Consider the following 27,819-nt stretch of genomic DNA (forward strand, 5'->3'; position numbering starts at 1 on the left):
CGACTCGAGGAACAAATGGAAAAAACGAATCTCAATCCGTTGACCACGCCTTTACCGTGGCGCAAGCAAAAGCAGGCAGTGTATACGCCTAACTCCAAGAAGTTACGGGCTAAAATATTGCATTGCTTGTTCGTATAACCACTTAACTAACAGACTAATATTCGCTGACATCACAATGACAGCGAAAACAGCAAGCAACACACACAGCTATTCTAGAACACGGCGCGCTCCCTGGCGGAGAGCGCACACTGAAACTACTACGGAAACGCCAGTGCCGCATTTCGTACGGCGCTCGCACGAAGCTCGGCTTACATATTCTGCCGGGAGATGCCGCCACTGAGTACCTGACCCAACTCCGCCAGCGACACCTATTCCACCCAGCTTTATAGGTGTCGCCACTAACACCGATTAGTTCTGAAGCCCAACGACAGATGCCACCACTGACCCGATGTAACCCTGTTCAACACAAACCTATGTAAGTCTCGGCGAAGACCATTGCAGTTGTCAAAAATACAGTCCTGACTACGCAACCACAACCTTAAACAACCAACCAACACCTAACATCGTCCTCGGTAGAATCCAGCCACAATTATGTACCTTTCCTGACATTAACCGGCGTCAATTAGAGCCCTTCTCCCTAACAGGAGGGCTCGTAACGACTAGAACTCTGTCGACCTCGCAAGTGTCTATTTTAGACACAACGGAAGTCGGACAGGGGTATAGCTAGCCATAAATCGGACATTGGACATAGACAATTCACAACTGGGGCATTCCACGATAGATCGTACCACCTTTTTCCAATTTGACACCCTCATCTCTCGGAATTTGACGAGAATTGGTCTCAGGGGTAATCAGGGGCTCTGAATCCTCCTGTAACAATTTCAGGCTTATCAGATAAGTATTTTTTGAGTTATGGTGTATAACATTTTTTGGATCTTGCTTTGCAGCGCTAAGTTTGGCGGGCTGTAACTCTAAGACGGATTATTCAAATGCCAAATGTTATATAACATTGAACTTGCAATGAAACAGAGATTAATATGTATTTTTGAAATTTCGAAAAATGCGCTATTTTTGATATATGACATATCGAGTTTTCTTTCATTTGTATTTTTTGGACTTTGGGACCAAATTTTTTTGAATTTTTATTTCTTTAAAAAAATATTTGGCTCATTGTTAAGAAGTATGCAAAAAATTAGGAAGGTGTTCTTTCTATAAATGTATTTATTTTACGTCACGATAACGGTTTCGAATAGTGATTTCGGGAGGGGAGCTTACAAATGGCGTGGTAAAGCTGCCTAGTGACATCACGGATTGCTGAAATTTCAATTCAAGTCTGAGTCATCTGAAAAAGTGAAAAGAAGGTTCATTCAACCCTCTTTCCTATAAGCGCGAGGGTGAAAAAGGCTGCTTGGTTCTGACATTGTTTTGGACGCCAATGACCATAGCTGTCCGAGATGAAAGGTACAGGACGCATACATGGTGTCCTCCAGAGGTCTCACAACTTGTATATCTGGGATTTTTTCAAGGTTACATGAGGTCAGGTCGGTCACGTGACATCACTGTTATAAATCAATGGGGAAATGTAAAAACTGTTATTTTGGCGCCGAGAATGATCTAAAACTATCCCACGTACATGGTATCGTGATTTCATGCACTCCTTGCAAAGTCCAATGCTTTACTTTTGCATTGTTAACCTTGCGTGACGTCATTTATGACGTCATAAGGGTCGTACGAGTTTTTGGTCAATAACTCCCGATCAAATGGAGCTAGAGAGTCGGGAAAGCCACCAATGGACTCGGGAAGACCTTCCGAATCGAATGATATGCCATATGATACCCTTTGCCCAGCTTCGTGACCTGAGGGGCTCTGACCTGACCTTGACCCGAGGTCAACTACTTAAATTGACCTCACCCTAGCAAAAAGTATACCATTCGATGCACCTGAGCTAGGCGAACACAATGATGCCAAAATCGCGGCTCTGCGGCCATTTTTTGCGAAGTTATTTACTAAAAACCGAACCCGTAACTTCAGTCACGTGACCTGACCTCAGACGCTACCACTTAACCTGAGACCTTAAAATCGGGTACCAATCGCTGCGACTTGTAACGGCACACACGCTCGTTTTTTCCGCGAGGCTCTAGCTCTATTAGAAGCGAAACGGCGTGCTGGGGTCGTATAAACCCCTCCGAAACCCATTTTGTTTGCGGGAAAATGAGGAACTTATAGAAAGAACACCTTTCTAATTTTTTGCATGTCGATTTGCAATGACATGAAAATTATTTTGAAAAAATAAAAATGTGAAAAATTTTGGTCCCAAAAGTCATTAGAGGCAAATGAAAAAAGATTAAGGTTTTTGCTCAACAATGAAATTTTTTCTTTGGAATTTTTGAATAGTAATATTAATTTTTGATTCATTGCAAGCTTAGTGTCGTTTACTTTTTGTTGGTTGCTTAACCCGTTCTTGAGTTATAGGCCATCAAACTCACCGTTACATACCGAAGTTAAAAAAATGTAATGCAATATAACTCAAAAAGTTTTGATCTGAGAAGTCTGATATTTTGCCAGGCGTCTTTGGGGCCTATGATTACCCCTAGGACCGATTTTCATTAAAATCTGAGAGATGAGGGTGACGGGCCTGGTACGATCTATCGTGGAATGCCCCAACTGGACAAGCAAGTCAGACGGCCTAACCATTGTCTGATTTTTGACTGACACACAAGTATGTCAGTGACAGAGAGACCTGACAAACTGACATTCCTATCTGACAAGCCTTACTGTGACAGCTGACAACTGACCAAGAATACAACATAAACACGAGTACAAAGTTGAACACATGACTGAACCAAACACAGAAAAGCCTCATCCTATTTGAGGACAGACTGACATTCTGTTTCAGGCTAGACACAAATAAAACACAACTTTACTGTCACCTGACAGTAAGACACTAAACTGTCACATATGACAGACTCTGACAGGACATAAGACACATTTACTGGCAGCATACACAAACCAAACATTTGAGAACGCCCACATTACATATCAAGAGCAATGCCAACGGATTCAGACAGCCTACTGACGAATAAACTAAAAGATGTCCTGACGACAAGCTAAATCATTCTCGCTTATGGATGAACGAATTATGTGAGCAAATCAGCCGAGATGACGGACATAAAAATGCCACATCCAGCGTGCTAGAAAACAAACCTGAATGCCGACAAACGGAAACTATATACTACGTCAGTCGTAGTGCCAGGATTCCATCTCCAAGTTGCCTGTAATATTGGAATAATTGGTAGATTTTGGAGCTAGTATTGCTTCTGTATCTGCTCGCTCGAGTCATGACCAGCCTCGTTATTTTCCGTTACCAGATGTTGCCAGCCTAGTAGCTCGATGACGTCACCAGTCTCATTCAGTGTTGCCAGATGAGTGTTACCAGATCAGCCGAGCACGCCGCGGGCAGTCAGCTGATCACGCAGTATGGTGAACAGTTGCAGCTGCTGCTCCGGTTTCAGTGTATATACCTGTGGAGGGAGAGACGGTATAGCTGTTAGTCCTAGCCATCGGTAACAGACGGAAATACGTGAGACAACAGAGCTGCAAAACCAATGACGGAGACACTTCTCAGCCCATTAGAAAACAACAATTAAACAACATATGTAAGTGCAGTATAAATATAACCCTTGTAAACATTTTGATTAATCAAAGGCGTCGTAAACATACTTTTTATTCATAAAATGTGGGCGGATTACTTGTATATGTATTATCCAGCGTAAGATGGCCCATCATGCTATTAAAAAGCCCGCTCCACTCCCGACTCCAACCCACCTGCTGCAGTATTTTATGCGGTGACGGCGACTTGACAAAGGTCGAGATATAGACGTTGACGAATGTGGCCATCAGGAATTGACAATCAAACCTGTCCATGATGCCCCCGTGGCCGGGAATCAGGTCACCGAAATCCTGAAACGGCGTTAGAGAGGGGACGGTTAGAGGTTGTGGGCGCTAAGCCAGGGGTGAGTGAAGGGCAAGGTGAACGAAAACCCGAGGGTTGGAATGGCAGTTGAACGGTTGGAGGGGAAAGAGGGATCAGCAAGTCATAACCCTGTCGAGGGGGTTAGAGGCGAGGTTAGAAGAGTTAAAGTGGAAGGGGAATGAGAGGTAAGATCGTTGCAACCCTGAGAGGACAGTAGAGTAAAGAGCACAACAAGAGTTTGAGGTATATACAGGGTGTTTCACTAAAAGTGTCAAAAAGTAAAAGGTCATAATGCACATAATAACAATGTTTTCTAAGGAAATTTGCATATCATTTCATCCGCAATTGTTGGACATTTGAATATATAAAAACGATATCCCCGTCACTCAAACCTATTCCACACATCTGCCCCTTCTTTTGATGCACCGTTTCGGCACGTGTCCGGAGGTGACTCACAGCCCGTTTTCATCTTCAGCGTCCAGACTGTCGGCAAAGCCTTGAATTGTGCTCTTCAGCTCCCGAAGTGATGCGACTTGAGTTTTCCTCAGCTCTGCGAGGGCTACTGAGTCACTGACCAAACCAGAGGCTTAGCGGTGACAGATCGGGGCTTCGCGCTGGCCAGGGGCGGGCGGCGAGGCAGCTGATTATTCGGCCCAGGAGCTTCTGGTCCAGTCAGTTCCTGGTGGCTACAGCCGTTACAGTGGTTGATTTTGATAACTTGTAAGGCCCTGGCTATTTCTGATGTTGGAATTAGCTTTTTGTTATCTTCAAAGGCCCTCAAAAAGACCCTGACCTTCTCAACGGTTTCCGCCGAGAGGTGGGGGCAACCCCGCCTTTTTTGGACTGGAATCGGCATCGAAGGAACCCTTTTAAACCTCTCAACAAGCCCTTTGAAACTTTTATAATCTGGACCGTAGCGAGGTGAGAGAGTAAAAAGTTTCCTGAAAAGTCGGCATACGGTTTCAATGTTTCTGATGGCGCCAAATGTACATAAGTGTAATTCATCCCTCCTGTTGCGGTGTAAATAACCTGTTCTTGTTCTGCATAAGGAAAAAATGACTAGTAACTTTGGCCTCCTGCCCTCGCTCCGCATGAGTGTAAAATATATCTTAAATGGATAAATAATAAATGTCCAAAAATTTGCAACAAAGCCACGTGCACAGCCACGTGATTGGCATATTCTATATATCTTTAATAGGCATTTACTTTTTGACACTTTTAGTGAAACACCCTGTAGGACCCTAAATGAGGAGACATCAGACATATCATCATGCCATCATCATATCAACCCAATACCGCAAACAATCATCAGTCAGAATTTTCCGAAACATTCGAAAGCTATCATCCATATTATTTGGACAGGAACTATTCACGAGCACACCGAGGTGGACACTGTCAGGACAGCAGCTGCAGATCCGGCAGACGACCGAGCACCTCGGTACGGTGCTTGATGACAACCTCAGCACAGACAGCCACGTGGCTCAGCGCATCAGGCGTGCTTGTGCATCATTCTATGGCCTCACACCCCTGGGCAATTTCACCAACCGCCTGACTGCTGCTGACAAAATCTTCCTCTGGAAGACAGTAGTGCTGCCGGCACTGATCTTCGGCTGTGAGACGGCTACCCTCAGTTCCGCCGACATTGAGCGTCTAGACTCGCGACAGGCTTCGCTGATCAAGGCAGCGCTGGGTCTGCCGCGTTCTGCGCACCATACGGCTCTTTTGATTGCTACTGGGGTGCCTCGCATCGTTGAGGTGCTGCGAGGTGATGCCCTTCGCGCATTCCGTAATGCTTTCCGCGCTGACCACCGTCTTCGCCAAGCCTACGTCACTGGACTGGCCAGACTTGCTACGTACCCCGAGCAGTTGGATGGGTCGTTTATTGGCCACGTATATAATCTGTGTGGTGGGAATTTCGGCGCTATCATGCACATCGCTGCTGGGTACGTCGATCACGACATAGTCCGGGCACCACTCCAAGAAAGCGGTCTTATAGACAGTTTGAAGATGGTTTTGGCAAGCAACTGTCAGGCCTCGCGGCGCCTGTTAAGACTACTAACCTCCTGAGTGCTGATTAACTGTGTGTGTGGGTGGGGGGGGGGGGTATGTATCTTTTTGTCGCATGACGATGCTGAATAAACAATAATAATAATAATAATTACACCTTCCACCTTCTCAGTATCCGTCTCTAGTCTCTATCCAGAATTACTGCCACACCAAACCCAATCCCTCACGAACGAAAGCTCGTGAGCTAGCCTCAAGCTCACCTTGATTTTGAAGGCGCGTTTGAAGCCGCTGGCGAAGAATCCTCCGAACGGTCCTATGATGGAGCTGAACAGACCCATCACAAAGGCGTGGATCAGGAACGGCGAGAAACGCAGAGTGGGAGACGCGCCGAACTGTGGGGGAGAGAGAGTTGTGTGAGGTGAGAAAGGGAGGGAGGGAGGGACGGAGGGAGGGAGAGGGGGAGGGAGAGGGAGAGGGAGAGGGAGAGGGAGAGAGAGCGAGAGAAAGCGAGAGAGAGAGAGAGAGAGAGGGAGAGGGAGAGGGAGAGGGAGAGGGAGAGGGAGAGGGAGAGAGAGAGAGAGAGAGAGAGAGAGAGAGAGAGAGAGAGAGAGAGAGAGAGAGAGAGAGAGAGAGAGAGAGAGAGAGAGAGGAGGGAGGACGTAATTGACTGACGTCGTTGTTGCTTATCACAGACAGACTTATCACAGTCCGTAATCAGGTAAAGTTGTAAGAAAAGAAGCAAATAAAACGAATGAAATATTAACGCAAAACATTTTTAGTGCCTACCGACTGTGTTTTGTGTAGCATGTCGGCTGCAAAGGGGAATGTACAAAGGATGTCACAACTAGTCTTTATAGGTGGATGATATGTCAATAGCCATCCGCCACGGCACACCAGTGTACAGAAGGTTGCCAGACCACTCACCAGTTTACAGAGGGTTGCCAGACAGCCTGGCAGGGCGTACTCCTGCGGTAGGAACTGAGGCGGTAGGTCACACTGGTAGCTAACTCCGTCCATGGATTCGCTGTACTCCAGAGGACAGGTGAAGTACGGGTACCGCGCCAGCTGCTGCGAGAGCTGGAACAGAACAGAAATATGACGTCATTATGGCACTTAGGTGAAGTAGGGGGACCGCGCCAGCTGCTGAGAGAGCTGAAACAGAACAGAAATATGACGTCATTGCGGCAGTTAGTGAAGTAGGGGGACTGTTGGAATAGCATAGGAAAAATACGTCACTATGGCAATACAATAGGATGTTTAGTAGCAGTAACATGACCTCATTTTATGTTGAGGTCATAAATACTGGCACAATATATTGGCGTGTTAGGTTATCTTGTGGAAATAATCGTTACCATCGAGTGAAATGAGTTTTGCCACAAACAAACTCGCTCCTCGTTGATCCTTACCAGTAGTCCCATGAGCACGGTGGCAAAGCCTCCACCAAGGTAGCCCTCCCATGTCTTCTTAGGCGATAGCTTGATGAGGGGCGTCCTTCCGAAGAAGAAGCCAAACATGTAAGCCATGACGTCATTGATGATGATCATAGAGACTGGTACGATGAACCTGTGGTAGACGAGGGAGTCAGGCGGGGCTACAGTGGAGCGCGAGGTGGCGGGTTCGAATCTGGACTGGGGAAGCGGGTTGATTGACGCAAAAAAGTTACAAACTGAAAATGTATGATGGGGGTAACGATATTTATAACAGAATATGGATATAAAAAGCAGGCAACAATTTCATGGGGCACATAATGATTCGTAACAAGTCTTTATCAAGTTTATCTACATCAAACATATTTTTTGCATCATGAAATAAATTACAACTAATTTAACTAAAAAGAATAGCCTTGTGATGGCAAAAAGAGACAAAGTAACAAAACAAAGGTTTACTTTACGCTTAGGCTCTGCTTGGGCTCTGCCTCTCACAGTACACTGACCAGATCATGCCCTCGAAGATATTTTGTATAACTCACCAGATCATGCCCTCGAAGATATTTTGTATAACTCACCAGATCATGCCCTCGAAGATATTTTGTATAACTCACCAGATCATGCCCTCGAAGATATTCTGAATTATCAGGTAGCTCTGTGTCACCACAATCAGCAGCGCCACGTGGGTCCACGCGAACAGTGAGAACTGCTTCATGTAGTACTTCTTCACCAGGGAGAGCACGAACCAGACGAAGCCGACGATGTACAGCAGGAAGGAGATCATACGGTGGTACGTCACGAGCACTCGCAGAAATTCCTGGGGGAAAATGGGGGAGAGAAAGTGAGAGTGGGGGTGTGGGAGGTGAGATAAATTTGACCGGGAATGAGCATTATCCCATTATCCCAACCAGAAACGAGTTTTTAGCAGTACGGCCATACACACACGATATGTGAATGATATCGTAAAAATTTCGATCTCGTGGCTCCAAGCCCAATATATAATATTGAAACTGAAACTCAAAGTGTCAAAAGTGAATTATTTATACCAATACAAAGAGAAAACGTAGTAAAAAAAGATGCCGTGTCAAAATATAGCCTTTTATCCAATCAGATGCACACATGTTGTCGCATCAGATACACATACCTAACAAATTGATGGCCTTATCAAGTCACATCTCTCCCCAATTCCTAAACAACTTTTCATCCCTGACCAATGCCTCCTGATACACCTGGCCGATGACCCTCAACTATCCCTAACTTTCCTTATTTTCATCAGGCCCTCTACTATCCACCACCACAGCCTCAGAATCTGTCAGTCACTATCAAAAATCATCCCCCCTCCCCACCCACATACACACTTCTCACCCACTAGTTTGTTGACCCGCATTTTAAAACGATCCACCAAGCCTAAAAACGCACCAATACATGAAATCAACCCTCCAACACAGACACTCCAGCATCCCTAGTCACAATAAGCAATCAACCCTCCTCTCCACCCCCCCCCCACATACACAAACAATATCCCCCCCCCGTCACTCACCAGTTTATTAACCAGCACTATAAAGTAGTCCACCAGGCTCTCTCCGTAGAAAAAGTAGTTGGAACAGAGCAGGAACCACCAGCTGAGCGATCGGAACCACGGCAGTCCGTGGATGCGGTACACGGCATAACCGATGTTTATGATCTCCGAGAAACACTTCACCTGCACCGCCAGAGTCTGTGGGAGAGAGAGAGAGAGAGAGAGAGAGAGAGAGAGAGAGAGAGAGAGAGAGAGAGAGAGAGAGAGAGAGAGAGAGAGAGAGAGAGTCAGTTTGTGAGCGAGAGAGATCAGCAAGAGTCGTTAGAGTCAGCAAGAGTTACATGGATGTCGATTTCTACCGAGTTGGGGGTGCCCGGGCGTAGCAAATCCGCCGCCGCCCTAGCGGTGGTGACCTTGACCCACGCCGCCTGCTGGGGCTCCAAGGCCAAGCCGGCCGAGCCGGCGGGGAATTTGGAGAGCTCGGGCACCCCAAGCCCGGCGGAAATCGACACCCATGTCGAGTGAGTTTGTGAGCGAGAGGGAATGAGAGTCAGTCTCAGATGAAACCGATGTCAAGAGTAAGAGCAAGATTCGAATGTGTCGGCTTCTGGGTTGAACGCCAAGCCTTGTAGGTTAAAAAGGAGACGCCGTCTAAATAAAAGCAATAAACTATTTACGTATTATTATTTAGATAGAAGAATAATCACACAACTATTCACAGAAATTAGGTCAACTTACGATATCGTTACGTCATCACTTACAACACACATAAGTGCCCCTGGTCCCATGTACCTACACATTAGGGACCCTGGTCCAATGCATATGAAACTGTATTACGTTTATTTACGATACACACGAGGGTCCCTGGTCCAATCTATATGATACTTCTTTACGTGTACTTACGATACATACGAGGGACTCTGGTCCAAATGTTTGTGATACTGTTTTTCCTTAACTTACGATACACATGAGGGACCCTGGTCCAATGTATATGATACTGTGTTACGTTTACTTACAATGCACATCAGTGCCAGCGGTCCCATGTAGATGATCCAGGCGAACCCGAATATCATAACCCAGGTGAATATGCCGCGGATCACCCAGTTGCGCCACCTGACGGAGAAAATCTCCGAATTACACTCAAACTCTGGGTGATATATGGACTTATGGTTACTCGAGCAACACGAAAACACAGAATAAAAACCAGATGAGACTACGAGTTACATTTAAACGGTGAGTTACACTCAAACAACAAATAACGTTAAATTCAAAATCCACAGTAACAACACTTAAACTCGTTGAACTTCAACAGCAAAAAAAAAACACGCAGCCCCCCCCCCCCCCCGACACCTTCCTGGGAGGCGGGAGAGAGAGAGAGAGAGAGAGAGAGAGAGAGAGAGAGAGAGAGAGAGAGAGAGAGAGAGAGAGAGAGAGAGAGAGAGCGAGAGCGAGAGAGCGAGAGCGAGAGAGAGAGAGAGAGAAAGAGAGAGAGAGAGAGAAAGAGAGAGAAAGAGAGAGAGAAAGAGAGAGAGAAGAGAGAGAGAGGAGAGAGAGAGAGAGAGAGAGAGAGAGAGAGAGAGAGAGAGAGAGAGAGAGAGAGAGAGAGAGAGAGAGAGAGAGAGAGAGAGAGCATCTCCACCGACACCCACCTGGGAGGCAGGGCTGCCAGCGTCCCCTCCAGCAGCTCCGGCGTGGAGTCGGTGCCCTGGCCGACCGTCTTGGCCACATCCTCCAACTCCGAGTCAACGGCCTCAGTCGGTCCGTCCGAGTCAGCCGCCTGAGTCAGAGTCAGAGTCAATCAGGGGCAGAGGCAGGGTAACATACAAGGTTATAATTGGAATAAGAGTCCAACAGTTTCAACAGGTCCGTCGGAATAGGTCGCCTGAGTCTGTCAGAGTCAGAGTCAATCAGAGGCAGAGACAGAGTTACGGACAGACAGGGCTATAATTAGGATAAGAGTCATCGGTTTTAGCAAGCCCGTCCTAGTCGGTTGCCTGAGTCAGAGTCAGAGTCAATCGGACACAACCAGGATAAGCGTCAGAGTCAGGGTGAGTCAAACCTCTAAGTGGGACCATACATGTCAACCGCCTGAGCCACAGTGAAGGTCATGAAAAGTCAGATAGCTTTAGCGCCATAATAGAGTTACATAGTCGTATATATCCGTGAGATCGAAGGAATGAACTGCCTGAGTAAGGACAGAGTCAAACGAAGAAATAAGTAGTTTCTGGATAGGAGTCGATAGTTTAAGTGGGATTTAGCAAATTCCTGTGTGAGTCAGAGTTCAAGTCGAAATCTGAGTCAGACTCAGAAACAGGGTATGAGATATCCGGCTGAGTCAATCAGAGTCAATCAGAGTCAATCAGCCACATCCAGGATGAGAGTCATCGCTTTCAAGAGATTGAATGAGTCAGTCACTCTGGATAAATACATAGACAAAATCCAAAATGAAACATACATTATGTATAAAAGTGACTTTTCTATGGACATTTTGTAAAATCCTTAACCAAAACTCTAACCAAAAATCCTTAACCAAAAGTAACTAAGCAGAGCGTCATGCCATATTACGGGACCGTTGCGCAGACAGCAGAGCAAATCGCTACTGGACAGATATCCAATCCACTTATGCATAAAACTAGACGTACGCCGGGAAAAAGGACGCACATGCAGTTGCAAGCAGATAACAAATGCTAAAACACACAGTTCAAAAACTACGACATTGACTAATTCGTAAAAAGGTATTTGGTCGCGAAGCATCTACACGAAAAAAGGCCGCAAAACTTATGCGAATAGAAATAAAACTAACACCAATATAGACGTTGCTGCCAATGTAAATTTCATTGTTTTACATATAACTACTTGAGTAGACCTTATCATCAATTATAAAAGAATATTGAGGCGGTTGAAAATTTATTTCAAGTGCCTAACTTGTATCTAAACCGGCATTCATAGCTTTAGCTATCAAATCAGCTGCTGATAACAGCACTTATGCTGCATGTCATAGTCCAACTACTTTAGCCAGAGCATAAGACCAAACAAATTAGGTAGCTCGACGCTAAGCTCTAAAAATGAAGCATGACAGGATGAAAACGTAGAAACAAGTTCAGATGATTCCCCAACTCACTTGTCTCACTTTCAAAACAAACGGAACTTTTAAAAAGTTAGACACTTAACCCTATTCCTGGCGGGGGGGGGGCCTCAGGAGCCCCCCCCCCTGAGGTTTTTTGGTTATTTCTCCCAAACGCGTTGAGCTAGGAAGCTCAAATTTTCTGACTTTTCCTAAAAGGCTTCTACGCAACATGTCTGAAAATTTTGAGTTGATCTGACCTCAGGTCAGGTCACCAGAGGCGGTTTGGCGACCCTACCTCAGAAAAGTTTGCAATCACGCCAGAGCTAGAGTTTTTGACCGATCAATTTTTTCTCTTCAGGCTTTAGTTAGGGTACCAGTATGTGCAATTTGTATATCTCGGAATTTTGATATCGGTGACCTAAGGTCAGGTCAGTTTCGCGACCTCCCCATTATAAGTCAATGGGGGGAAAATCAACTCCCTGTTTTTACCACTAAAACGGGTCGGAATGGCCCCATATACCATACATGACTTCATATACGATCAACATTCACTACCTTGAGGTCTGTTTTGCTGTTGGGCAGCTGTGAGGTCATGTGACGTCATCAAAGGTCACCAAAGGTTTTTGGCCAATAACTCCGTACAGGAACAAGATACAGACGCGTGGATGGTCTCATTGTGTTCAGCTCGTCAAGACGCATCGAATGATATACATGATGACCTCGAGGTCACGTGACCTGAGGTCAACCTTTGACCTTGACCTTTCGAGGTCAACATATATATCATTCGATGCGGATTGACGAGAGGATCACGATGATGCCCTTAGTTTGTTCCTATCTTGACTAATTCGAAAGTTATTCGAGAAAAACTTTCTCCATATCTAGCGCCGCCATTTTGACTTTTTCGACCCCTGTGACGTCATCTTTGACCTGACCTGAAAATGACCTTAGTAAAAATTGTAGACCTTGTCCATGCGTATCCGATGCCGTTTACCGCTTGTCGCTATCTTGCTTCGTTCTCGAGATATCAGGGGGGCCGAATCGGCCCCCCCCCCCGCCAGTTTCTTGTCCCGGCGGAGCCCGCCAGGAATAGGGTTAACTTACGGGGATGGCTAGAAAGCCTAACTAAATTCAATCACAAAAAAAAACAATTCAATTAAAGAATCTCGATTCATCTAACCACGAAATCAGATAACAAACAATACGTTAAAGCATGCTGTGCCAAGGCTTCTTGGCACACCGCTACAGGCCGCAAAAGCAGCATTGCTTACATATGACGTCAAAAGTAAACACCTCTGCGATATGTACCTTCACACTCCGAACAAAAACACCAACTGGCAACCTCCGTCTTTGCACCCGCTCAAACAAGTGTTCAATGTGCAAGACGCACGTGCTCTGCTCATTGTGTACAATAGTGTGTGCACTTTGCGCCCTTACAGCCTTAGTTGGCTGCAAGATGATGTCAAGGGCACAGACTGAGCCAAGGTCCAACAATTGGAATGTAAACGGTTGAATAATCAACACTGCTGCGCCAGCGAATAATGGTTTTAGGGTGTTACCAAACAAACATTACCAACAGTTCGCCGCCTTGATTGGACTCAAGATGAAACGAAAAACGGGTTTAGGTAGGTGCTTACATAAAGTAGGTATCTATCTACGCTGATTGTTCACCGATACAGAAAAAGAAACAAAAATGGTGCATATTATAATACAATAAACCCAGTTGAACCATCTATAAAATACGAAAAGCTATCCAACAAACACTTGGCACATACCTACAACCGATGTGGTGAAAATCAAGACTAGCCCTAGTTAATAGTAGTCAATGGTTAGTGGTTAACTCTCTTCGCTGTTGTAGTGTCTCGGTCTCACGCCCAAATCTGACCCTGACCGATGGCCACTCATACACCCCCTCCTCCCCCCTCCCCCTCCACCGGCCAACACCCCGCCGATAAACTATCTACAGCGTCCGCTGATCTAAAGCGACCACTGATCTACGATGACCAATGATCAGCCGACCAGCGATCAAGAGAGGGGAGCGGTCAGTCTCTATACGGAACAGATAACGGCCCTGGTAGCCTTAGGACGGATGGAGGTTTCTGCTTCACATCACCAGCTGATGACGCAGTGACCAATACTCATTGCCTATTTGTTTCAGCTTTATTATTCCTGTATGTGTCTGTAGGTATGCAAAGTGTGTTGTCTTGTGTATGGACATAGACGGTAGATGACCAATACTCATTACCTGTTTGTTTCAGCTCTATTATTCCTGTATGTGTCTGTGTCTGTCCGTGTGTGTAGGGATGCAAAGTGTGTTGTCTTGTGTATGGGTATGCCGATGTGTTGCCATGTTAACTGGACTCGTACTAGCCATCTGTAGAGAGCCCCAGTTTAAACCCAAACACAAGCACAAACACAACAAAATGTGGTGGGCAAGGTGAGGTGACGGGTGATGGATATAATCGGCAAATCAGCATGCACTGTATTCAGAACAGACGAATGATATCCTAGAAAGACAGAAAACTCAGCAGGGTTAAAGAAGGATACAATTTACTCTGAGTATACTCTGAATATACGCGGGAGAATATACTCTGCTGAACGTTTCCATGCATCAACAATTCAACAGTAACACAAAACACAAACACGTTACTAACACGTCAACTTATGTACAGCCAGGAGAAAAAAACGTGTTTTTAAATGTTCTACATCGGCACACCTTTGCTTCAGCACTGGATGAGGGTAAGGAGAAAGGCCGACTTGAGCAACAACTGTTTGGGCTGTTTCTACGTAAAACGAATTACTAAATAGCTGGAAGCTACGGGAGTTTTGTATGACACGCGAGATCAGCGGAACATCGCTTAACCCTATTCCTGGCGGGGGGGGGGGGCCTCAGGAGCCCCCCCCTGAGGTTTTTTGGTTATTTCTCCCAAACGCGTTGAGCTAGGAAGCTCAAATTTTCTGACTTTTCCTATAAGGCTTCTACGCAACATGTCTGAAAATTTTGAGTTGATCTGACCTCAGGTCAGGTCACCAGAGGCGGTTTGGTGACCCTACCTCAGAAAAGTTTGCAATCACGCCAGAGCTAGAGTTTTTGACCGATCAATTTCTTCTCTTCAGGCTTTAGTTAGGGTACCAGTATGTGCAATTTGTATGTCTCGGAATTTTGATATCAGTGACCTAAGGTCAGGTCAGTTTCGCGACCTCCCCATTATAAGTCAATGGGGGAAAAATCAACTCCCTGTTTTTACCACTAAAACGGGTTAGAATAGCCCCATATACCATACATGACTTCATATACGATCAACCTTCACTACCTTGAGGTCTGTTTTGCTGTTGGGCAGCTGTGAGGTCATGTGACGTCATCAAAGGACAAAGGTCACCAAAGGTTTTTGGCCAATAACTCCGTACAGGAACAAGATACAGACGCGTGGATGGTCTCATTGTGTTCAGCTCGTCAAGACGCATCGAATGATATACATGATGACCTCGAGGTCACGTGACCTGAGGTCAATCTTTGACCTTGACCTTTCGAGGTCAACATATATATCATTCGATGCGGATTGACGAGAGGATCACGATGATGCCCTTAGTTTGTTCCTATCTTGACTAATTCGAAAGTTATTCGAGAAAAACTCTCCATTTCTAGCACCGCCATTTTGACTTTTTCGACCCCTGTGACGTCATCTTTGACCTGACCTGAAAATGACCTTAGTAAAAATTGTAGACCTTGTCCATGCGTATCCGATGCCGTTTACCGCTTGTCGCTATCTTGCTTCGTTCTCGAAATCTCAGGGGGGGGGGGCCGAATCGCCCCCCCCCCCGCCAGTTTCTTGTCCCGGCGGAGCCCGCCAGGAATAGGGTTAAGTGTGTAAGGTTTGAGCCACAGACAACAGTAGTTCTACTGTTATCTGTGTTTGAGCTGAAACGTATGTTGCAATTGATCACGATTGAGGTGGTTAATGGCCGTTTGATGAAATCGTTGTAAATCCTAGCGACCGACCCGGTGGATTGTAATAACCAATATTCTAATTACTTAGGAACTCATCTTATGATATCAACATTTTTATACTAAGTGTGCTAAGCTAAACACCTACATTCACTACATGTATCGTGCACACTGTAAAGCGTAGGTGTATCGGGGAACAGCCTCAGAGCCTTCGAACGTCGATCGCGCTAAGGTAGTCTATTATAAGAGCGTAAGTAACACACTTGGCAGCATATACACTAGGCTAAATTCTACAGCTACGTACAGTACGACACCAATAAGCGCTTACTTTCTCTTCAGATGGCAGCACCTGTAATCATTAGAAAACGTTAATGAGAGTCAGTAACACTAAACGAAAAAAGACCAATAGAGCAAACGCATTTTCAAAGGTCCAAAAGAATGAATGAATGCATGAATGAATGAATCGACGAATGAACGAAGATGAGACACTTCCCCCGAGTGTGTATCAGCCGGGTCACAAGACACCCAGCTTCACCCGAGCCCCAGAAGGGGCTCAGCGCCAGCGCCAGCGCTCATTGGATGGCCTCACCACCGCACACACAGCACCCAGAACGTTAAAATGTTCACAACATTCTAAAAATGATATAATGACAATTACCGGGGTTACATGAGCAAGTAAATGCGTATCAGGAACGGATTTTCCTATTCGCTCACCATTGTAGTCCGTTTGTAATGCGTATTAACTCTGCTCATGTAACCCCGAGCAATGAATACAAAAGTAAAATCTAAACGCGGATTTTTTTTTTTTTTTACTTACAGCATACTTTTTACCTATGTGGTTCTGATGCTTATCAAGTGATAGATCAAGCTTCACCGAACGACTAGAAGACGTGTTTTGTTGATCAATTTTCCAATCTAAGCTAACTTCAGTCAAAAGTTTCCACTCCATTCCTCAAACACAATGTTATGATATAAAGGCAATTACGGGTCCATATATGTAGGTATGCAGCATGTCGCTACAACAGCGCTCATGCAGCAGCACGTTCATACGGACAACGAAAGTCCAAACCATGTCCTATCCCGTTCATCTCCCCTCACAAAAGTGTGGTTTTATCTACAAATCCTGGCTGGAGCATTTCTTCATGGGTCGACAGTACATGGGCACTCACAGACAGAACAGAAAGAGAGGGTCGCAGCATACGCCCCCGCAGCGCGAAATTATTGAAAATCGCCGTCTTTCTTGAACACGCTTATGGCATTATAAAAAATATTGATTTAGATAAACAACAACGTGCAAAGAGGTGTTATTAGCTTTTAATCATCTGCAGAAATATATTGAGATATGGTCTCTCTGCACCTCTCGATATTGCTATTCTTTGTCCGTCAATGACAGTGGTTCATCAAACTTAGCCAGAGACTTTCCTTTAACGATGATAACTGATCCAACGAAGCGATACAATACAAAGCCAAGACGTAGCCGCGCGTCGGTCCATGCCCTGCCCTACCATGTGGGAAGCCGTGCTTTCTTCAGTCCGTCTTTACGCAAGTCCGCGCGTAAGTCCAGGCCAGTGGTTAGCATTGTTTGTAAGTGCGGCTGCAGCTTTTGTCCATAGGGCTAATAGTCACAAGAGAATTAAACCATATTATACAGATCAAAAGTGTAAAATACGCACACAAATTATATATTGAGCCTTACAAAGAATAATGGCGGCGACACAACCAAAACATCCAGATAGAAAGTCAGGACGTCGACGAAAAAGGGTCACAAGCGTCCTATTGAATTTGGAGCTCGTTCGATGTCAGGTCCAGGTTTCATAGTCGCCTTCCAAAACTGTATAAGTTATTATTTTAAAGTTGTCAGGCGTAAAATACTCAAAGCTGCAGTAAGTTAGGTACGGTAAAAAATGTCCCGTACGTGTCTTAACCCGTGACCTGGTGGGGGGGACTATTTTTTGCCCCCCCCCCCCCTCCAGACTTTTCGATATATCTCCAGAAGCGCTGCACCGATCGTCACCAAACTTTCAGTACCCTCCCGGACATCAATTTTACACATTGTGACCAAAAATTTTCCCAAAGGCTATAATAGGTTGGCCGGAAATGACGTCAGAGTGACGTCATTTTTTTTATAAATTTAGTCCGAACCTTATGATGGGAAGGATTCACAAGGACAGAGCCACCGCTAAGCGAAGCTTGTTGCGGTGACCCTGCCCTCTACCCTCCGATCGCGCAATCCCAGTTCTATGGCAGAATTTAGAGTCCAAAGTTTAACGTGCGCACATAGCCGCGCACGGCCGGTCCCCTCACTGACTTCGCCTGGCTACGGCCTGCCACCAACCGCAACCATACCTGTCAGGAGGCCCATAAATGTCAAGCGCCCGTCGCGCTTCGAACCCGGACTGTTGTAACCGGGAACGCGTGCTCTCACCACGCGGAGTCCAACGCTCTACCAACTGAGCTACGGGATGTTCTGCCGTTTTTGACCCAAAAAAGGGTTTTGCGGGAAGAGCTGTCAGGCCTATAGCTTTGCAAATACAGAAAAATGATAAGGACATAAAAGCTGTAGAATTGACAGGGCTACAAAACCGCTATCTCGGATTTTTGAAATTTTTGGATTTGGACCCCCAAAAATAAAAAATAGATTTTTTGGATATAATAGTCGGAAAATCCAAAAAGTATGAATATATGTGATAGTCCTTACCGCTTTCCATCCACATACCAAATTTGAGATTGATACCTCTTTTTTTTGGCGAAGTTATCGCGAAAAAACTGTTCAAAATTGATGACGTCAAATTTTCAAACTCAATTTTTAGCAATTATAGACCCCGTAGCGCAAAACAAAGACCACCATTAGACTCCCCGTGACGAGCTGCATCGAATCAATACCCATTTCATGCAAAACTATCAACTTTAAAATTTGACCTTTTTTGACCTGACCTTGACCTGACCTTCACCAGAAAGTGACCTAAGCCGTACCTGATAGTCTTATAACAACAACATTGAGTTGGAAATGAAAAATTGGCCATAAAACATGCATCACACAACCTCAGTAAAGTTGGGTTCATGTGACCTGACCTGTGACCCTTGGTGACCTGACCTTTGACCTGACCTGGTATTGTCAGTGACCTCTAATAGCAACATATCTACTAGGCAACTGACGCCCTATCGCTGATTCTCGACAAAATGCGTTTTCCTCGGTGTTATAGCGCATTCCCTGGAAGACCCGTGAACGGTGAAACATTTCATCTTTGACCTGACCTGTGACGTCATCGGTGACCCCGAGGTCAATGAAATTTGGTTTCCCTGAACAAATTTGACAGGCCTTTCGAACGCCGTTTAAATTTTGCGGATCCGTCCAGTAGTTTCGGAGATACGAGGGGGGGGGGCAAAAAATAGCCCCTCCCCCCCCCCACCAGGTCGCGTTATAAACAGACCCCACCAGGGCGCGGGTTAAAAGGCAACCCCAATACACCATGCCTGGTGATACATGAGCAGAATAAATGCGCATTACAAACATACCATAATGCTGAGCGAATAATTTGTTTATTGAGGCTTAGGGGCGCATCGACTACGAAGACTTGCGCCTTTGCCGAGCGAATAAGAAAATCCGTTCGAGATACGTATTTGCTTCATCACGTTTACCAGGTATATCTGTAACTATATCACACCATCGTTTCGCCCTAGCTACTGGCAGCGCGCCAGGCAAGAAGCCACAGCCGGACGAAAAGGACGGGACCGGGAAGGAAGCCCTGACGAACACCCCACTGCTCGACCGGCGGGGAAACAAATTATTGATCCGGCAGGTTTCACGGCACCGCGCTACCAGTCGCTAAATGGTAAAACTGCTTCGGCTGCCATGGAAACACGAATAAACTTTGTAATTTTGATTAATGTTTCAATTGAAACCGAAGCAATAGTACGTGGAAGCGGCGGGTAGCGCGGTACCTACTACCTACCTTCCTTTTAAAGGGACCCTCCCACCTTCAAAAAAGTTTATGAATTGGCATGAAAGTGATGTCGCTCGGTTCAGAAAAAGCGAAAACGAATATCTACCAAATTTCACGGAACAATATTTACCGGTTTTCAAGATATTAGACTTTTACTTTTGTTTACTTTTTTGGGATCTCCGCTGTTTCTAGCGACTTTATTTTAGAAGTGCGGCGTTTGCGGCAGATGTTGCGCGCAAATAGCATATACCACCGCGTGCTACAAAACGTTTTAGTCAAACATTTAAAAATCGTTAGATATCTGCGCTGACGTCACACATTCAGAGGGGTATTCCTAAGCATTAGCCCCTCTGAATCAAAATGCTGCAATTTTGAAATTCAATATTTCCGATTTAAGGCATTTCTCGATGTTGTGAGTGCCGAAACCGGTAATTGTGAGCCAGGGACCCCATTTTGGCTATCTAAACTCAAATCTAATGTTAAGGTGGGAGGGTCCCTTTAACAAGGCCATGAGAAGTTCTAACAGTGGCCCTCCTGGAAGGCAAGGCAACGTGGCAGGTCCGTGAAATAATAGTGGGGTAAGTTTCCAACTAAGCCCGCGTCCAAGGAGCTCACTGGATAAATAGCCCGTCGACTCTGGGCTGCCCGGACAGCTGGGACAGTTCGGTTGAACAGTTTCTGCGATGTTCGCTATTCGATCCAGACTTCAGTCACATGTGGGTTATGCCGGCGACAACAGCTCACTTTACCATTGTTGGCCGATAGGTGGCGAATTTTGCCTTCACCCTCGTAGTTACAGGGGGGAGGCAGGGAATCTAGCATATCCACCCGGTTTTTCAAGAATAACCCGTGTTAAAGGAAATAGTTCACTTTAACATGGGGTTTTGAACTGAAATAGCAGTCTTGTAGCTCGCGCTGAGACTAGCACAAATCATAAGCTTTTGCGGCCCAACGATCACCCTAAGCAAGAATATTCAATTTCACGTTCCAAAAAGAGTGTCTTAGGCAGGAATGTGGTGTCTGGTGGTGTCTTAGAAAGGAATGCAGTCACGTCATCGTCAGCCAATCAGCATGCTGCTTACAGCCAATGCAGCATGCGTAGGTTTGAACAATGCAAAGTGATTGGTCAACGCGTAATAAGCTTCCGCGTCAAAACATTATTCTACATAGAATATAGTTCTTCCTATAATAAAATATAGAAAATAATTGTTTTTACAGAAAGGTTTTATTTTATTTTCTGACCATTTGAGCATAAAAATCATAAATCCATAGCAAAATACCTACTAATTTCAGGAAAGTGAACTATTTCCTTTAAAAGCGACGAATCGTGGTGAGTGTGCGAGAGGCGGCTTTTAATGAATAATACAATCGAGCAAACAACAAGCAACATTCAACTTTACACCTTCCTTCCCTGAAAATTCATGACCCTGACCAAAACGACCTTCTATCTGTGGCATGTTTCTGTAGACTTTTGGTGAGCGTGAAGGTCAGGTTATGGCCATTGACCTTAGATGAACAGCTGAGGGGTCTGCCACACCCAACCCCTTTACCTTATGGCCGTTGTGAAATTTAGTGGTGTCAATCAGAACTTGAATCTTCGGAATTCCGATTTTGTCCAATGTCCAATTCGGAATTCGGTTGGACAATGACAGCAGGCTTTGGACATCTTTGGACAATCGCTTGCTACACCTCAACATTTGTATAAATTAATCATGTTAAACATTGATTGGCTATTAGAAAGCTCTGCTTTCAATATGATTAACACCTTTGAGCTGGAAATGGTCCATTAAAAGCAAATTGAATAACACTGTTGAGTGTAAACTAGTACTTGAGTGTTGGACATCTTTGGACAAATGGCTGGCTTGGACATTTTTGGACGGACAGTCGACGTAAGTATTGGACATTGGACGGACATTGGACACACGTTTTCTGAAATTGACACCACAATTTGTGATGACCACAACAGCCATAAGGCAGGTAGCAAAAATCAACATCACTCATAGAAGGCTTAAAGGTAGTGTGCCAGCTTTCCTGGACCGTATGGAGTTAATGGCCCAAATAAGGAGAACAGGATTTTTAAAACTTATCCATACCTTCAAAACTCATGGAAACATCTTAAATTCTTCAAATTTTGAGTACCCCAGTGCGAAATTCGCCCCGACGGGTTGTCGGTCGTACCCCAACCACATTTCACACCACTATGAACAATGAATGCACACACTGAAATCGCTATTACCGATATGCTCATCCAATCAAGTTTCGATAAACCCGTTCATCATCATCTCCTGCGGTTTCGATCACGCCTGTTAGGTGGTGCGGTAGACCGCGCCCAAAGCCAGGGCCCCCTATATATGGCCTTGGCCCCGGTAACGTGAGGTAGCCGAGTCGGGGCAGCGTGCGCTGACCCAAGCCGGAGCCGCGCGTCCTCCCGGTGTCATGTGATAGCCCGGGGCTGCCCGCGGGGATGCGGCAGACCGCGCCCAAAGCTGCGGCCCCGGCTTGGGTCAGCGCACGCTGCCCCGACTCGGCTACCTCACGTTACCGGGGCCCTGGCTTTGGGCGCAGCTTCTGCTCATACTTTGTGGTGCGGTGGTGGTGCGTCGGGCCGCGCGTTCTGACTTCGGCCAAGAAAAATGCGTCAGCTGATCATTGTCATTTCTGCCACTTGCGTGTGGTGAAATGGGGTCATAACTTAAGAGACGGCTTTTTCATGTCAATTATTTTACATAAAATCATATTTCAAACCATAAATAATGTTCGACAGCCAAATAAAAGAAACAATACCAATACAGGCTTACAGTTTTAAGGTAGTGTGCCACCTTTGAAAGATTTCCCATTTTATTTTTCCTAGGATAAGAAGCTTCTGTTTTTACCTAATATTGCAAAAAAAATCAAAAATGGGCCTGGAATAGTGCCTTTTTCGCCTAAAAGTTTATCGGTTTTTAAATATGTATAACAACTGTAGTGGGCTCACCTGCAAACAGGCGTCGGGCAACAATCGCGAATGCGGCGCACTTGTGACAATAAGCAAAGGTCATTATAGTGTTACGACCATACGACGTACGGGAATGAGTTATCAGCTGTCTAATCGTAGACAACACAATGTCGAGCCTTAAACTGTAAGCCCGTATTGGTATTGTTTCTTTTATTTGGCTGTCGAACATTATTTATGGTTTGAAATATGATTTTATGTAAAATAATTGATATGAAAAAGCCGTCTTATAAGTTATGACCCCATTTCACCACACGCAAGTGGCAGAAATGACAATGATCAGCTGACGCATTTTTCTTGGCCGAAGTCAGAGCGCGCAGCCCGACGCACCACCACTGCACCACAAAGTATGAGCAGAAGCCGCGCCCAAAGCCAGGGCCCCGGTAACGTGAGGTAGCCGAGTCGGGGCAGCGTGCGCTGACCCAAGCCGGGGCCGCAGCTTTGGGCGCGGTCTACCGCATCCCCGCGGGCAGCCCCGGGCTATCACATGACACCGGGAGGACGCGCGGCTCCGGCTTGGGTCAGCGCACGCTGCCCTGACTCGGCTACCTCACGTTACCGGGGCCCTGGCTTTGGGCGTGGTCTACCGCACCACCTAACAGGCGTGTTCGAAACCGCAGGAGCTGATGATGAACGGGTTTATCGAAACTTGATTGGATGAGCATATCGGTAATAGCGATTTCAGTGTGTGCATTTATTGTTCATAGTGGTGTGAAATGTGGTTGGGGTACGACCGACAACCCGTCGGGGCGAATTTCGCACTGGGGTACTCAAAATTTGAAGAATTTAAGACGTTTCCATGAGTTTTGAAGGTATGGATAAGTTCTAAAAATCCGGTTCTCCTTATCTGGGCCATTAACTCCATACGGTCCAAGAAAGCTGGCACACTACCTTTAAGGCTCGACATTGTGTTGTCCTTGGTGTTGTCTACGATTAGACAGCTGATAACTCATTCCCGTCCGTCGTAACTCTATAATGACCTTTGCTTATTGTCACATGTGCGCCGCATTCGCGATTGTTGCCGACGCCTGTTTGCAGTTCAGCCCACTACAGTTGTTATACATATCGTAAAACCGATAAACTTTTAGGCGAAAAAGGCACTATTCCAGGCCCATTTTTGATTTTTTTTGCGATATTAGGTAAAAATAGAAGCTTCTTATCCTAGGAAAAATAAAATGGGAAATCTTTCAAAGGTGGCACACTACCTTTAACTAAAGGACACATAAATTAAACAACTTTTTAGTCTGCACTCATAATATCTAATTGTGTGTGGCTACTGATTGGGGCTTGCCAAAACTTGCACTCAGACACCCTGATTCCACTACAACAATCTGCACAGCATGGCAATCTCAGGGATCTCACTATGAGTCGAGGCACGGCACTCAGCTGGTGGCTGGTGCCTGATACACAATGCAGACAAGGGCGGTGCCACCGTGGGGGCAGTGGGGGCAGACTGCCCCCACTGACAGGAGGCCGTGGGGGCAAGACTATGTTTTTGCCCCCACAAAATTTGGCTGATGTATGGGAACAGAAGACCCGTGCAACATTCATTATAGGTGGTTATAATAGTACGCCTGTTTTTGACGGTCCTCGTATCAAGTGCGTCAGCAGAACGTTCGTTCTCGGACCGTCTGTCGCATATCTCCTACTCCCACTCATTCTCCTACTCATTTTCATTCACCAAAAGGCTGCCCTCGAGCTTGATCTCGAGGAGGTTGAGAAGCAGTTTATCAAAAGTCGGCCAGAGAAGAGATCACCCTCTTTTGGGAACCCTTAGACTGAGACTGAGCTCAGAGAGGTATGACAAAATGTGATAGATATGTATATCCCGGGTTATCTGGAATTGTATGTGGGTCGCCCTAATGGAGCTTATTCTCGTACCTTTATCAATCGTATGTGAGAGAATCGCACATATATACATACGCACTACGGGGAAAAGGAGAAATAGGTACTGACTATAGTTTTGAGGAACACACCATTTTACATCTCAACGAACAACAAACGTTTTCACAGGTTTGTGTCTCGCAATCTAGTTTTATAGTTTTATTTCGGCCGGGCCCGGGGGTAATCCTTACCACCGCAGCCCGGGGTAGCCCTACCCCCCCCCCCCTGTTTAACTCCGTTAATAAGGCAGCTGCGGAAACAAAAATGGTACCAAACGAAAAGTATATATGTGAAGATTTTAAAGCACCTAAACTTTTTGACCTAAGGTCAGTTTTCAAGGTCAGAATTCAAGGTCAAAGGCAAAAACCAGTATTTATGTAGTGGTCTCAAAGTACGTGTTCCAGAGGACGGCATGGTGCATAAAATCGGCTAAAAGGGGTGTTGAACAAAAGAAGAGAATCCGTGGATTTCGATGATGTGCATAACATTCAAATTCAAGGTCACGATCATGCTCAAAATTGACCACAAACTTTGCACTTTTTCTTATATCTTGTATACTAAATTGCGAGATGTTTTGATATGTTTTCAAGCTTAGCGGACCCCTATTTGTGCTTTAGCTTACGATACAAGGCTGCTACAAGGTCGAAGTCACAAGAGAGTATCCTTGCTAGAGGCTATTTCACTATTCAAGTCAGGCATAATAATTAAGAGATGTTTTGCCATACTGATGCTCTAAATGAATGCTTACAGCAAAATGGATGCCAGAGGTACAGAATCGTGATCAGCGGCTACGAAATCATCACAAATGACCTTCCATGTGTAAAAAATCAACCAAATGTCATTCGAGGTCACATGAGGTCAACATAAAACTTGACCTTTTCCAAACAATATATGTCATTCGACGCGTCTCGAACAAGACTAATGCGAAGGTACCACTGCCGTAGCTCCAGGACCATTTTTGTTGAAGTTATTTGCGAAAAAAGAAACTAAAGCCCCAGCTCGGGGTCGTTGCCCTGACCTCCGACATCAGGTCACCAAAGTCACTTAAGTTTTTTTTTCTAAGTCAAATGCTACACAACCGTGCTCGTAATTTGTCTTTATCTCTAAAACTCAATTTTTGGCAGCTGGTTGAAGTTCACGTCTGTGACGCCGAAGTTTACCGTGCAGGAGTCTAGAAAAATCGGCCCTGAGACATTATCAAGGAGGTTAGGTCCAATTTTTTTGCTTCAAAAGATGTCAAATTAATGGGGGATAAGGTACAGCAAGTTTCGTCTTTCTATCCCTAAGCGTTCGTGAGGTATCGCAAATATTCGCCAGGGGGAGGCGAAAAACGCCCCCCTTCCGGGCCCGCGAGGGTTAATGGTTAAACTCAATACGCCTATGAATGAAACCTGAAACCAAAATAATTTTGAATGACAACATCTAGGGACAAGGTGCTAATGGATTTTGCAGATCGGCGTTATCAGACAACAGTCGGGTCAGTCTCAAGCTTGCCCCCACTGGCGAAAATTTGTGGCGCCGCCACTGAATGCAGATACTCATATTGTGGTGTATATCAAGCATAAAGCAGGTTAGGGCCAAATAACACATTGTGGTAACAACTGTATAACAGCATCATTGCCCCTAAAATTGACGTGAGACAAAATGGGATTGGTCAGGGAATAACTAACAGTATTTCAATTTCCAGTTAGGTTATGGGGTACAAAGCTGATTTGGCTCACCAGCATTTCTGACACACTTTACTGTGGCATTGTCACAGCCATTCTTAGAAGTGGCTGATGCCCATGGCTATTGCTAGTGCTAGGTAGCAACTATCAAGGCTGGCAACAGAATTCAGACTTTCCGAACCTGTCGGTTGGGAGTCAAGAGCGCATGATTTGCAATTTTACGCCACCCAGCAAGAACTTTGACACACATGGATACACATGGGCCCTGTCTCACGGCAGAGCGCTGCAGTGTACTGCACGCGTCGGCTCGTTGAGTTTCCATGGCCATATCAACAAACTTCCCTCTGACGCTATGCTATGACATCATTGCAAAACGCTAGCACCGCGGCGCCAGCACGATCCGCACGCTAGCAGTATTCACACTCAAACTTCTGTTCAATTGGTAGATGCTAGGGTCTTCAAGGTCTCTGTTCGAAACGCGATTTACCATAAGCTAACGGATCGCATGCAACATCATTCGAGTGACGTCAGGGGTATGCCTCAGCTCCCAGTGCGCTGCAGCTCGCGCAGCTTCGGGCAGTGAAACAGGGCCATGGACATGGACAGAATGGATACACATGGACATGGACAGACACACAACAAAGACATAAATATTATCATATTTAGAACACTACTTACCTCGCTGTCAATATCGGGGTCGCCCTTCTCATTGGGGTGACGCCTACGCAGCTCCTGATCCGCCATCCTCGCTGATCACAAGACCTCAGACTTCAAAAAGCCGCTAGGAATGAAGAGCAAGATAAATACGCAAAAAAGTCGTAAAATTGCAGAAGAACCGAGCTCGTGTCAACACGGCAACCACAACAGTTTATCGATCCGCCGATCCCCGCCCGCTCCACCAAGCGCTCCACACCACCCACAAACGAAATTTTTGTTATGATTGTGACTGCGCCATTCCTGATTTCCGCGTCAGAGGGGTGTTCACGGGCACCGCACACTGCTGCGTGCGCTGTGTGCGGTGCGTCCAGCAGGCGTGGGGGTAGGGGATGGGTAGGCGGCTCTGACGTCACGGCTGCGTGCGGTGGACGGTCCGCTGTGGCCAGTCCCGACCGGCCACAGCGATCGCTGTGTGCGGTGACGGAAGGCTGACGTAGGGACGAAGTGGGCGGAGCTTCGAGGCTGTGTGCGGTCCGACCGCACACAGGGCCCGTGAACAGCCCTCAGATTTGTCGGTTTATTTTATCAACGGAAGAGGGCAGGACAGTCGCCTTAAAACGCTGCACATCTGAGATATGTATGTAACTACAAATAGTCAATATAGGTGCTTCTGTTTCGCATTACCTGGAGAACCAAACGAGTACCTACCTAAGGTATTCAGGGTAAACTATTGCATTGC

General features: G+C 45.8%; 1 protein-coding gene across 2 annotated transcripts; it reads right to left on the reverse strand.

The window, feature by feature from the left end:
* Nucleotides 1-556: 556 nt before the first annotated feature.
* On the reverse strand, nucleotides 557-27,396 carry LOC122389355 (phosphatidate cytidylyltransferase, photoreceptor-specific-like). 2 transcript variants are annotated; one of them, XM_043381286.1, is made up of 11 exons: nucleotides 27,102-27,349; nucleotides 16,265-16,285; nucleotides 10,576-10,703; nucleotides 9,943-10,039; nucleotides 8,948-9,124; nucleotides 8,022-8,224; nucleotides 7,387-7,543; nucleotides 6,905-7,057; nucleotides 6,241-6,372; nucleotides 3,826-3,960; nucleotides 557-3,521 (listed from the first exon to the last, which is right to left on the reverse strand). In XM_043381286.1, the coding sequence occupies exons 1-11, from the start codon at nucleotides 27,165-27,167 to the stop codon at nucleotides 3,438-3,440; spliced, it is 1,353 nt and encodes a 450-aa protein (XP_043237221.1). In that variant the 5' UTR covers nucleotides 27,168-27,349; the 3' UTR covers nucleotides 557-3,437. The 2 variants fall into 2 exon arrangements, with proteins under 2 accessions (XP_043237221.1, XP_043237223.1); XM_043381288.1 differs by lacking the exon at nucleotides 16,265-16,285 and having other exon boundaries at nucleotides 27,102-27,396.
* Between the last annotated feature and the right edge of the window lie 423 nt (nucleotides 27,397-27,819).

This window comes from Amphibalanus amphitrite, unplaced genomic scaffold (genome assembly GCF_019059575.1).
Source record: "Amphibalanus amphitrite isolate SeventyFive unplaced genomic scaffold, NRLGWU_Aamphi_draft 000355F_arrow, whole genome shotgun sequence".
NCBI classification, from domain to species: domain Eukaryota; kingdom Metazoa; phylum Arthropoda; class Thecostraca; order Balanomorpha; family Balanidae; genus Amphibalanus; species Amphibalanus amphitrite.

Excerpts from the sequence above, each read along its gene's own strand:
- LOC122389355 (XM_043381286.1), bottom strand. The coding sequence starts at position 27,167 with ATGGCGGATCAGGAGCTGCGTAGGCGTCACCCCAATGAGAAGGGCGAC. Across the intron at positions 16,286-27,101 it reads ACCCCGATATTGACAGCGAG|GTGCTGCCATCTGAAGAGAA; the intron begins GTAAGTAGTGTT and ends TAATGATTACAG. Across the intron at positions 9,125-9,942 it reads CGCTGGCACTGATGTGCATT|ACTCTGGCGGTGCAGGTGAA; the intron begins GTAAGTAAACGT and ends TCTCTCCCACAG.